General features: G+C 37.1%; 1 protein-coding gene across 1 annotated transcript in view; it reads left to right on the top strand.

Moving 5' to 3' along the window:
• Positions 1-6,174, top strand: part of SLC16A10 (solute carrier family 16 member 10) — a 113,197-nt gene extending 107,023 nt beyond the window's left edge. Inside the window, exons 5-6 of the mRNA XM_032408061.1 lie at positions 2,395-2,623; positions 4,074-6,174. Coding sequence (XP_032263952.1) covers positions 2,395-2,623; positions 4,074-4,306 — 462 coding nt within the window. The 3' untranslated portion in view covers positions 4,307-6,174. The remainder of the gene's footprint in view (positions 1-2,394; positions 2,624-4,073) is intronic.
• Positions 6,175-12,829: the final 6,655 nt, after the last annotated feature.

The raw sequence follows: 12,829 nt of genomic DNA, 5'->3' as shown, positions 1-12,829 counted from the left end.
GTTTGTAGGTAGAGTTAAAAATGTATGTATAATTAAGACAATTAAAGTGTGGTTAGTTTATCAATGACAGTACTCCTTGTCATTTACCTACTTGTGAATTTCAAATCACTTTCTACTTTCTATTTATTTTTAGATCTTTTTGTATAGATGGGAAACTTAGGGAAGCCTTTTTACTTGCTCAAGGTCACAGAGAGCTGGAACCTGGTCTTGTTCCTCTGAACCTTAGTTCTTTCCAACCTACCAGGCTGCAAGCCCACTAATTACCCATGCAAAGAAATTAAGCATGTGTTTTCACTGAAGTTGGGTTGGAGAAAATGTTTAAGTAGAAAATAAAAAGGGGCGCCTGGGTGGCTCAGTCGGTTAAGTGTCTGCCTTCAGCTCAGGTTATGATCCCTGCTTTTCCCTCTTCTCCTTCTGCGCCACCCCGCCCCCCGACTCATGCTCTCCCCCTCTCTCTCACAAATGAATAAATAAAATCTTTAACCAAAAAAAAGAAGAAAAAATCAGGAGAATGGGAGATTGTGTTCTTTAGAAAATGTGAAGTGCCAGACTTTTCCAATAACTAACTCAGAGTCTTAAACTAATAATTATACCATAAAGTCATATTTTAATAGTGAAGAAGAAAAATGCACTCAGCTGTATGGGATGATGGTGTCAAAAAGAGACCCAATCTGGAGTTTGACACTTTTTCAAGAGCGTGTTTCTTACTGTGGGGTCCATGGACCGCTTGCGTCACGGTCAGCTGGAGAGCTCGGCACCGCTGCTGTTCCTTCATCCCTGCACTCCTCCACAGCAGGAAATCCTGACCCCTAGGAGGTTGTGCGCGGCTGCCCTGAGGCGAGCACCCAAGCTTGGTGGGCCCTGTGGGCCCTCGGAAAAACAGGAGAAGATGGTGACCCAGATGGCTGCTTTGTATGCTCTCTCCCTTCCTCCCCAGCCCCCTCGTCATTGGAGGTACCCTCTGGGAGCAGTTCCTCCTGCTGGCTGCTACCGCCTGTGCAGACCAAGGGTTCCTGGGTGGGCACATTTAGGCACATTACTGAACGTCTCCCAGCATCACTGTCTGCAGCTATAAAATGGGCATCACATTAGTACCCACCTCATAAAGTTGTTAGGAGATCGCTAGCTAACGTGCTTGGAACAGTGCCTGGCATCTAATAAACACTAAGTAAATGATAGCTGCTGTTGTACACGTATTTTTAAAAAGGCTGATGCTTTTTGAAACATTTCTTCCGCTGACTAGTGAACTGTCAAGTTTTATTTAGTTCTTTGCCTAAAAAAGTTACTGAATTGCCTGCTCCCTTTTTTGCACCCACCGTACTTTGAATATACAACTGTGGCAACATCTAGAACACTTGATGTGCACTCATCTTCCATGTTTGTCCCCCCACAACCCAAGGGTAGGAACCAGGGCTTATTCACGTGGCATAGTATACAGCACAGAGCACAGAAACTACCCAATGGCAGGCAAAATCAAGAGTCTGGTTCTATTAACTACTCTACCGTTAAATGAACGTGTTCCGTGGCTCAGAATATTTCTCAGCCTTAACTCTGGGTGCTTAAATAGGGTATATCTGTGCTGGATCATCAGAAGACAGTGTTTGAAAATATCATTTGATAATCAGATTGATTTACATTATCAAGTAAAATTGGGTTACATAATTTAGCTCTTAGGATGTTCTAGTAGAATATGTTTATGTTTTCATTTACATATTATACGTATTTCCTATGACAGTCAAAACTTAATTGGAATTTGAATAATCAAAATTCAGTACATATTTATGTAATACACATAGTTACTTATTTTAATCTCTCACTTGGTCTGCATATCTGGAATATGTCTGGAATATTGGCAGGCAACATATTCTAAATTATTTAAATAGCTAAACCTTCCATCATCGTATTCCCCAAGCTGGAAGCTCTGTGATATGAAGTACTGATCTTGCTGGCATATTCTCCTTTTGCAAAGGACTAACACCAGTAGAGTATATACAATTTCAAAATCGGATGTTTGATGAATGAATTTGAGCTGATTCTCAAAGAACAAATATTTATTGAGTACTGACCAGGTGTAAGATTCTTAAACCTTAGATTATCTAGTCCAAAGATGACTTTTGTACAGATTCTGACTTCAAAGAACTTACAGGCTGGAAGGGAAAGTAAGTATGTAAAAATACTTATTTTATTCTTGTCCCTTTATGGAAATTTTGAGAAAGTGCTAGGGGAACTTAGGGGAGATGATTATGGGAGTTGATTATATATATAAAATCAAGGTGGATTGGGCCAGGGAGGCAACTAACCAATAGTCGGCCCAAAGTCCTAAGCATGTTGCTCAGTAATTGTAACACTCACTTTTCCTGAGAGCAGAGTTGACACTGTGCTGTCTTGTCCTAGGTACTCTCCTTTCTCTTCATTGGTCTGATGTCCATGATGATTCCCCTATGTAGGGTCTTTGGGGCCCTCATTGCTGTCTGCCTCATCATGGGTCTCTTCGATGGATGCTTCATTTCCATTATGGCCCCCATTGCCTTTGAGTTAGTTGGCCCCCAGGATGTTTCTCAAGCAATTGGATTTCTACTTGGATTCATGTCTATACCCATGACTGTCGGCCCACCTATTGCAGGTAAATATAATGATTCTCCAGTAATTTACTATATGGAAAATATATTACGATTTTTTGGTTACCATTTTTTTGCTTTTGTGTGTGCCTTACTGATAACATTTTTAATAAGACCAGCCTTGGATGACATGTTGAAAAAGTTTGCTGAGGAGTCCCTCTTCTCCTTATTGGTACATAACACACTCTATAACATGTTTAATTGTAAGCTTTTGGGCTTTAAGCTTTCACAATTGCTGTATTTCATTTAGTATGTGTTTTGGAGAAATGGAAACATGGCTGCTTTTTAAAAAGAGATGAAGATTCTGAAAGATTTCTAAATATGTATGCTTTGTGTAAGAGATCATATCTCCCCCCTATAAATAATTAATGGAAAATACCATTTACTGGAAACAACTCAAATGTCCATCAATGGATGAATGGATAAACAGAATGTGGTGTAGCTATACAATGGGATATTAGTCAGCCATAAAAAGGCAGGAAGTACTGTACCAATACATGCCACCAGGTGGATGAACCTTGAGAACATTATGCTAAGTGAAAGAAGCCAAATACAAAAGGTCACATACGTAAGATTTTATTTATATGAATTATCCGGAATAGCTAAGTCCATGGAGGCAAAGAGCAGATTGGTGGCTTCCAGGGGCTGGAAGGAGGGGGATTAGGGAATAACTAACTGCTTAATGGGTATGGCATTCCCTTCTGGTGTGATCAAAATATTTTGGGACTAGATAGAGGTGGTGGTTGTACAACATTGTGAATGTGGTAAATGCCACAGAAATGGTTAATTTTATGTTGTATGAATTTCACCTTTAGAAATCTTCTGAATAGTATAAAGGTGCCTCATGTTCAATATTACTTGGGTGCCAATCTGAGTTATTAGATTTGATAAAACTAGGATAAAATTCAAATGTATGTATTGTCATCTGAGTCTGGCATGTGAGGGGCTCAGTGAAAGTTCATTCTTATGTCCAGAACCAACACATCTAGCAACTTTGTGAACTGGGAACCTAGTCATGAACAAGCATGCAGTCACTGAAGGTCACAGACTCCCTGTGGGAGAACCCTCCAGCCCTTCCCCTGTCCCCCAGGTAATACACTACTTACACTATTTTTACACCTTACAAGCTTAGATTTTTAGGGTTTCCACGTCTACAGCAGATTATAAGCCGCACTTTGGTAGGAATGGTGTTTGTGACTAGAAATAACTGAGAACAGACCAATGACAAGGGAGATAACTGGAAACTTCCGAAGTTAGTCGGGCTCCCTGCTCAGCAGGGAGTCTGCTTCTCCCTCTGACCCTCCCCCCTCTCATGCTCTCTGTATCTCATTCTCTCTCTCAAATAAATAAATAAAATCTTAAAAAAAAAAAAAAAAACATAGAAATGTGTGACTGATCTGCGACCCCTAAGAGCCACCCTTCTTCTCTCTTGGTGACAGTTTTTTCCCTTCCCAGGGTTACTTCGTGACAAGCTGGGCTCCTATGATGTGGCATTCTACCTCGCTGGAATCCCTCCCCTTATTGGAGGTGCTGTCCTTTGTTTTATCCCCTGGATCCACAGTAAGAAGCAAAGAGAGATTGATAAAACCACCGGAGGAGAAAAGATGGAGAAAATGTTGGAGAATCAGAACTCTCTGTTGCCAAGCTCACCTGGAATCTTTAAGAAAGAATCTGACTCTGTTATTTAATGTCTTATATACCTCCACCAGACTGAACTTGCTTTCAGAAGTTTAAGCAAGTTTTCCTTTTATATAAATTGCAGATTTCTTATTTTTTTAATCTCATCCTAAGAATAGCACAATAATTGGGAACTAGAACGCTTATTACTACAAGAACCATTTTCTGCCACTGAATAGCTAGCTGTCTGGTATTTCCATGAGTGTGGGGGCAGAGAGTCTGGTATATGAAAACTTACGTCGGAAAGTCAAATATTGTGAGCATTGATGCTATCTCAGTAAAAAGCAACTCTGGAAACTGTGAATGCTAATAAGCTTGTACAAATATTTAAAAATACCTCAAGCTATAATGAAAGGGTTGCAATTTGGTTAGGACTGGAATTGTGTTTGTTGTCTCACGTGATGTTTTTAATTCTGGTATCTCTGTTTTAATTTCTTCTGCTGTTTGGAAACTTTTTACAAGATTCAAGCCTGGATTCTAGATAATGTCAGACCTACCAAAACCTCAAGTCTGTGTTAAAGCTGCTTGCCTGCTCTTAACTAGGATCTGAGGTTAAGTTCTTCTGCCTTGCTCCGGTGTCCGGGGGGCTTCTGGGAGAGATGGCAGCGCTGTGTCGGCATTCAGAGCGCGGCGTGGAAGGGATCACGGTCGTAAGGGCAGAGCAGTTCAGGAGGCGGGCATTTCTCCCACTTCCATTTGCTTCCTTTCGGTTGGCCATGTGTTGATTACTCAAGTAGCCAGAAACCCCCCAGATTTCTGAACTTGTTTAAAGTGTAACAATAAAGTGAAATAGAATGAATCAAAGAGATTCTGGCCATCTTAAGGTAGAGTTTTTCTGACTTTGAGATTTGTTAGCACTAGGACTTGACATTTCCACAGAGTCTTACTGAACATGTTACCAAGTTGCAGTTTCAGGTACAAATGGGGAAAAAAAAGTCTTTGTATTCATGCAGAAAATATTTCTGATAGAAACAATTGCTCCAGTTTGTTTATAAAATTAATGCGTCTTGAAAAGTTAAAAGGACTTATAAAGAGAAACAACTTCTGTATTCCAAAACTTACTGGCAAAAATTTGCATTCTTCGGTATTTATCCTAGCCCGCTCCCCATTAACATTCCCAGTATTTTTTCTATTTATGTAGAGACACTTGTATGAAAGCTATTAAAGTTTTAAAGAGCTAAAATTAAAACCAAAGTCATGCCATGACCTATACTCATCTACAAAAAATAGGAACACTTTCCTCATCCTGAAATTATACTTTAGTACATGTTTCTTATTTATGTCTTTGAAAGTTAATAATATGCAAAGTATATTTAAATCCTAAGTATAAATGCGTATTAGAACTTCCTCAAATGTAGCTTGTTCACCTGGGAAGAATGCTATCTTTTTCTAAAGCATCTCCAGGATCCATCTGTTTCGAACTTCTCTGGAAGGACAGAAACTTAATCTCTTATCTCCCTACTTTTCCTTTTAGCTTCTGTTCTTTGTCTTTAGCTGAGGATGTAGAAACCTGAAGAGGATATGGATTTGTAGTTGTTGATGGGGGGGGAGGCGGGCCACATAGGGGGCTGGAGGGAAGTGAGGCGATTAATTAAACAGCTAGAAAACCCAGAAGTTCAAAGTAGGAATGCCAAATGTGGAATTTATTTTTAATAGGATTTTAAATTATTTTTGATTGTGAAGATATTCAGCAGTTCACTATGACCTACACATGGTTGTAACTTTCAGTACTTCTATATTTCATATTTAGGAAACTTGGGTAATTTGTTTTTTTGGAGGGTTATGTTGCTTAAAAAACAACTATATTTTGACCATATACTGCCCTTTCATACTCTTATTTTAAACTTTTAGAAAATGACTTAGAGGGGCACATGGGTGGCTCAGTCTGTTAAGTGATCAACTTTTGATTTCAACTTAGGTCATGATCTCAAGTCGTGAGTTCAAGCCCCGCATCAGGCTCCATTCTGGGCGTGGAGACTGCTTGAGATTCTTTCTCTCCCACTCCCCACACACACATGCTCTCTCTCTAAAAAAAATAAAAACAAAAAACTTAGAAATGATACTATATTATTGGGTTCTGCATTTATCCATGCCTAGTTATATAAAACATTATTTCCTCATTATTATCAGTGCTTTTGAGATCAGCAAAAACATACAACTAAGACCAATCATCAAACCTGCCATTATAAAATTTTTTTTTATAGTTTTAGCACAGACTCCTAAGACTTGTCCCTGCTCCTGCCAATTTTACAGAAAGAATTCTAAAAAGAGAAAATTTACTCTGTAAAGACTTCCAAAATGTTTTCCCTTTCAAAATTTGGCTGATTTTAGAAAGGAAAAAAAAAAAGTAATAATTTGAAACTCAAAAGACTTGATCTTGCTTGGTTAGGTTCCATAATAAAAGAGCAAAGTGGGGCGCCTGGGTGGCTCAGTTGGTTAAGCTTCGGACTCTTGATCTCAGCTCAGGTGTTGATCTCAGGGTTGTGAGTAGGAGTGTGGAGCCTACTTAAAGCAAACAAAAACAAAAAAACAAAGTAGCTGAAGTATTTATAATAAAACTTAGATCTCAGAATATTATATTCATGTACAAGATTACACATACGCAGTTTTCAGTCCGATGGAATGAATTAAACAGGTCCTATGATACTGAAAAAGCTCCACTGTAATAGACTGTTATGGAGAGTTCTTTGCTGTAATAATATAAAGTATAAAAGATGCTAAATTCTATAAAATGTATATTTCATAACATGTTTGGTACAAAAAGTTCTAGAAGTCTGAAGTTCTAAAAGTTCTACAGACTTAGAAAATGAAAAATACTAATATCCATAAGGATTTAGACCAAGAAACATTACCCTAATCTTTCAAAGTAAATCCTTTCTAATTTCTGAGCAGTGTTACTATTGCAATAAAGTGACCTGGTGGGCCTGAATTTTTTTGTTCAATCCAGACACTTGAGAGGAAAAGAGTAGAGTCAGAACTCTGCTTTCTATCTCATCATCCTAATTCTGATAAAACTCAGCAAATTCTCACATTCAAAAGGTTCTAGCATTTGAGGCCAACAATATATAAGAAGGGGAGCAATTATTCCCCTTTACAGAGACTCTGAATCAGATACTATTGTAACAGATACCCATGGATCTTCCAGAAACATTTTAGTTCAATTGTATTGCAGTAGATACTCTTGGTATCCATCCATTCCAGCAACAACAAACCACCCAGATTGATACTTTATTCAAAATTTATAAATTTCTTTGATCACAGTTGCAATCCTTAGTCTACAGTCCTACTAAGAGACTTGTAATGTCCACTTGAGATTGCATAGTGCTTGCATTAAGCTTCAAATTCTATTCATGAACAGAAGCAGGACCTCATTTGTACTACCTGATCTACAGTATCTGTTTATACGTGTTTGCAGAAGATCCCATGGGCTCTGCCCAAGTATGGAGCAAACCTTAACTCTTAGCTTCAACTGTCCACACTTTTAAAGTAAATGTGTACTTAGTTGTAAAGTAAACACAGCTTTGTTTTTCCTGCTCCTAATTCTAATCCTTTTAACTGCACTGAAGAATATTTTAATTTCTACCTTTGTTATTTATAAAGCACTTTATGTCCGGATGACTTCTGTTGTTAAATCGAGAAAACTGAATAGAAAATGCAGCGATCAGGGGCAGGCCAGTCCAGCGTGGGTGGCACTGAGTGGGGGCTTCCGGCAGCGCACTTTCCCACTCTTTCTTAGGCCTCTTTGCTTGCTCTTCCTGGTCTCTTTCTCCATATCATTCTTTTTCTCTTTACTTCCCCCTATCCTCCAAAAACCTGCTGAGGAGTCCATTAACATCCTTGCCTAGTTCCACTGGCTGCTTAGCTGCCCTACTTACTGCTGGTCCCTGTGGCTTCAGAGAATGGAAGCCCAGGCTATGTCATGTAACCTGGTGAACAGCTTGCTCTCAGCCTTGAACTTAGAGTTCTACTGGTCTACACTGAAAACATTATTTAATTATGCAATTAAAATCTGGGAAGGAAGTAATATGTTTCATATAACTGGCATCTTTTGTGCTAATATGTTAAACTTTATTTAAATGTTTAAGGTCATGCTTTCAGAGAAAAGACTGTCAAGTTCTTAACATGAGTATTTTCAGAGGGCATAATTTTTTACTTTGATTTTCATATTCTATTAAAATTTCACTAAAACTTAGTCCTGAGAGCACATCGTGGGGGATGCTTTGGAATGTAGTGGGCCCCTCAGATGCGGTTCCTCATGAATCTGCCTTAGGCTGCGTTATACTTTATGGTGAATGGTGTTGGAGTAAATTCCCAGAGTCTAGAGATACAAGTAGAAAGGATAAGTTAATTAGCTCCAATTAAAAAATATGTAAACAATTTAAGTTTTAAACTCCTTAGGGAACTTCTAACACCGAAAACTTCATTGTTGCTGGCATAACATTAAGGAGCAATTTTTCCATTAGGCTGAAAATTGTTGCTTTTCCCAATGTGTGAAAAGGAGAAGGAAGTGAAATGTTCTTATTTTACATTTATATTCTTTAACTGAAAGACAAGTAGTATCTTGGCTAATAGAAAAAGTGTCATCATCATAGTTTAATTAACTCTTAAAACCACAAAATTTTTACCTTGTGACTAAAACAGAAGAACAAGTTTACCATTTGTGATGGTGATGTGGATTAATGTGGAATACGAACACAGCAGAGAAGGAAGTCTTGCTACTCTACTTGACTGACAATCATTAATTCTGCTCGTTTTACACTCACTGATTTTTGTTGATGCTTAGGTGTAAAGGAAATAAAAAGACCATCTGGAGCTGAGTTTGAGAATGGTTCGTGGGGCAAAGAATAACAAGGCAGAAAGCAACAATAGACAGCTCATGGGCTCACTATAATTTTATAGCCACAGCCCTTTTTATCAGTTTATTTGTTGGCAGACATTAATGCTTTGTTTTATAAATACGCTATAGAGTGATAGGTTACAATCTCAAAAATAGAGGGCCAAATGCCCATAGCAAATGTGAAACCCACATACAACTTAAACAACCACAGTTACTGAACTTACATAAATGTGGACTTAATCAGATGACTAGATGACTCCTTCTGAGACAATAAAGACCCATGAAACAATTCATTGCCACATGTTTGAATCACTCAAAACCTTGAAACTTGGGATCTAGTTTACTTAGCTTGCCCTTTTTAAAATTATCAATTTTTCAATAATGAACATTAATCATCTTGACCTCTATACATTCAAGGAAATCTCCCACGGTACTATTTTCTTGACATATAATATAGGAGGCTACCTCATTTACAAAACAGCAGATTTCAATTTTTTGTTAGTGTGTTAGACATTGGGAATGAAATAAACCTTTCTAAGTACTTGATCATGACAGTCCACCTACCTCAGCTTTCAGTGTCCAACTAAAAGCCCAGCTTAATCAATTCTTGCTTAATCAGAAGGGAGCTAGCAGTGACTCTGAGATTAAAAGGCAAGGGAGTGCAAGGAGTAAAGGGGCCAAAATATCAGTAAAATTTCTTAAGTGCTTTGTTCTGATAAGATATAAGAGGAACAAAAAAGGAGTATTAACTAATGTGGCCTGTGGATAATCTGAAGCAGGAAAACAAGAAATTTACAATCTATATATAATAATGGACACTTACTAAAGTGTTTCACCAGTGGCTTTTCAAACTACACTGGCAGCTTGACGATGAAGTCTTGTTTTCATTTGTGTTTTCTTTGGCAGGAAAATGGATAATCACTGACAACAGATTACATGCTTGTGCCTTAACCTCACAGCTTACGTGTGAAACTCCTGCAAAAGGCACCCCTTTCCTAGTGGAACAGGGACTGTGGCAACGAACTTTTGTCTCCCTGGAGTTTTAAAAAATGCTGTCGTTGAGTATGGCAGTAGGTGTAGGAGCTAACCCACAAGTTCCCAATCTAATGGAAGATGTTTCTGGCCTTTCAGTATTTTGGAGTTGAATGTCACTAACCATGTGTGCGGTAGGAACTATCAGTATAAAATAACTTTTGGAAATCTAATGAAATCTGTGACACTATTTTGGAAACTCTGATATATGACTTTTATTCTTTACCAAATAATACTTTTTACTATCTGTCCATTATTAGAAGAGGCAATTTGTTAAATATTTTAAATGTGGGTAAACACACAAACATTTTCTGTTACGATCTTCCCTAAATGTAGTCTTCTATAGTATATTCTCATATACTAGAAAGTTAATGGGTCAAAGTATCTTTCATAATTCAGTCTATATTGGAATAGTATTTCAGGGACTGAGGGTTGTATGAGTGCTTTTTTTTTTTTTTTTTTTGACCCCATTGCAATGAGCAGACTATATATTTGGTGCCTTTCTTTCCTACCAAAGAAAAATTAGGTCAAAATTGGTGCTAAATTTCATGTTCTTTTCAAAATTATTTTTTCTTTTTAAATATATTTATCACAATAGGAAATGTGTAGATCCAGCAGTATTATGCATGTTGTATTTTGTATATACATCTAAGGAAAAAAAACCTCACCTAAAAAGCAATTGAGTTCCGATATCTATTTACAGGCATATAATTTTCATTGACACGTAAGGCTTTAAAGTATGAAACTGATAAGAAAATGATCACCAAATGAAAACTTAGTAATGAATATACCCCCCAAAGGTAGTAACTTTAAGGAAAAAGTCCCATACAATGTTATATGTCAGTTATATCTCAATTAAAAAATAAAAATAAAAAAGTCCCTTGTCAATGTTTCTAGCACAAAGTTAGCTATTCAAAGTATTTTGTAACTCTGAGGGTGTATAAAAAGTTTTATATATATTTTATTGTATATATATTTACATATGTACAAAATAGCTTTTTAATGAGCTTGTTTAGTGGATATTTTAAGCTATTTTTCAGGCTAAAATTAAGAGGGGAGTCATCAGTCTTAAAACTTGGATAATGAGTTACATTAAAAAAATTCTCACCAAAAGTATCAGTGTTCATCTTTCGGATTTAACATAAAGACAAATTAGTAAAGGCTACATCTGGGTCAGTGTGAGCAAATCTCAGACCTATGGTTTATTCGGGGTTCTCAGCATCATGGTTGTGGCTGACTGTATGACACCCACCTAAAATCCCACGTCTCTGAGTCTTAATGTCTTGTGAGTAGGATTCCGATGAAGTGAGGAGGACAACAGGGTTTTATTTAATCCTGCTTTTATAGACTGCCTTAACTCTATGAGGATTTTATAAATATAAGTTAGAAAAATGATACACTCTAGGAAATTAGGAAAACAATACACTTAGAATCTACTAGAGTATACTGGATTCTCTGTTAACTAATGATAACTCCTTACTACTGTTAACAGGAGTTATGTGTGGAAGGGAGAATGGGGGCTGGTTAATCAGAAGTTACTGTACAGTGAGATGAAATATCCCTTTACTAATTTCTGATGTAACTTAATTTATGTGGTTTGAGAACTGTAAGATTCCAAAGGCACTGTGCAATGCTTGATAAATTTGCATTTTGTCAGTTTGTTCTCCTTTCAGTTTATTTTAGCCTGAAAATTATAGCTACAACAAACAGAATCCTACAGTATTAAAAGAGTGTGGATATTTTAAATATCTCCTCATATAATATGACATTTTCCATGTTAACTTATTTTAATGTTTATCTGAAAAGTAATTTTAAATTATTTGCATATTTTCAAAGTTAGAAAAACACGCTATATCTTAGACATCAAAACCAAACTATTCCCAGGGCCACTGTATACTGCAGAGCGGCTCTGGTCTCTGCCTGCACAGGACGCCATTTTGGGCACAACAGTTGCTTAAATATAGATCACTGTGTGAAATAATTATGCTGGGTTTGATCAGTATGCAGTATTTTAGTACTTGCCTTTAAAAATTGTTTTTCTCTTTTTAAAGAGTGTAATTTATAACTGATTTTTTTATAATGTGCAATTTCCTATAGATAACCAAAACCTTTTTAATGGAAAGAGCTTTGTAATCATTTGGAGAATAAAATCATTTTACTGTGGAACAATGTGGTATTCTCAGTAAATACAATAAAAAAATTTTAGCAAATTTCTGTGAGGCTCTGTGGTTATATTTATGGAATTGCCTGCGGAGATGAGGGAAGGAAAAATTACTGAAGTGAAGGAAACCGTCTGTGTTGAATGAAAGAAAAATAAGCTGTGTGCTTTTAAGCTGCATACATGTATTCCAAATGTGCTTGGGTATCATTATCTCTCCTGGGCAAGTGACAGGGATAGAAATGATCCCAAAGCACTGGAGAGTCCAAAAACGATTTCTATTTGACACTCCTTTTTTGTAGTTTGACTTACATTACTGTTTTACTTAAACTGATTAAATTTATTGCATTTAGCTGTTACTTGGGACCTCTGACTCACTGACAGTTTCAGGGGATGATCAAGAACCAGGCTGGAATTTTGGTGGATACTCAGAGAAAAACTGACTCTGCAGTCAGAGGATGTTTATTACTGGATGTGCCCTAACCACAAAGCAAATCATTCTTTTCA

The sequence above is a fragment of the Phoca vitulina genome, unplaced genomic scaffold (genome assembly GCF_004348235.1).
Source record: "Phoca vitulina isolate PV1807 unplaced genomic scaffold, GSC_HSeal_1.0 scaffold9, whole genome shotgun sequence".
NCBI lineage: Eukaryota > Metazoa > Chordata > Mammalia > Carnivora > Phocidae > Phoca > Phoca vitulina.
This window is presented reverse-complemented; position numbering and strand designations above follow the sequence as displayed.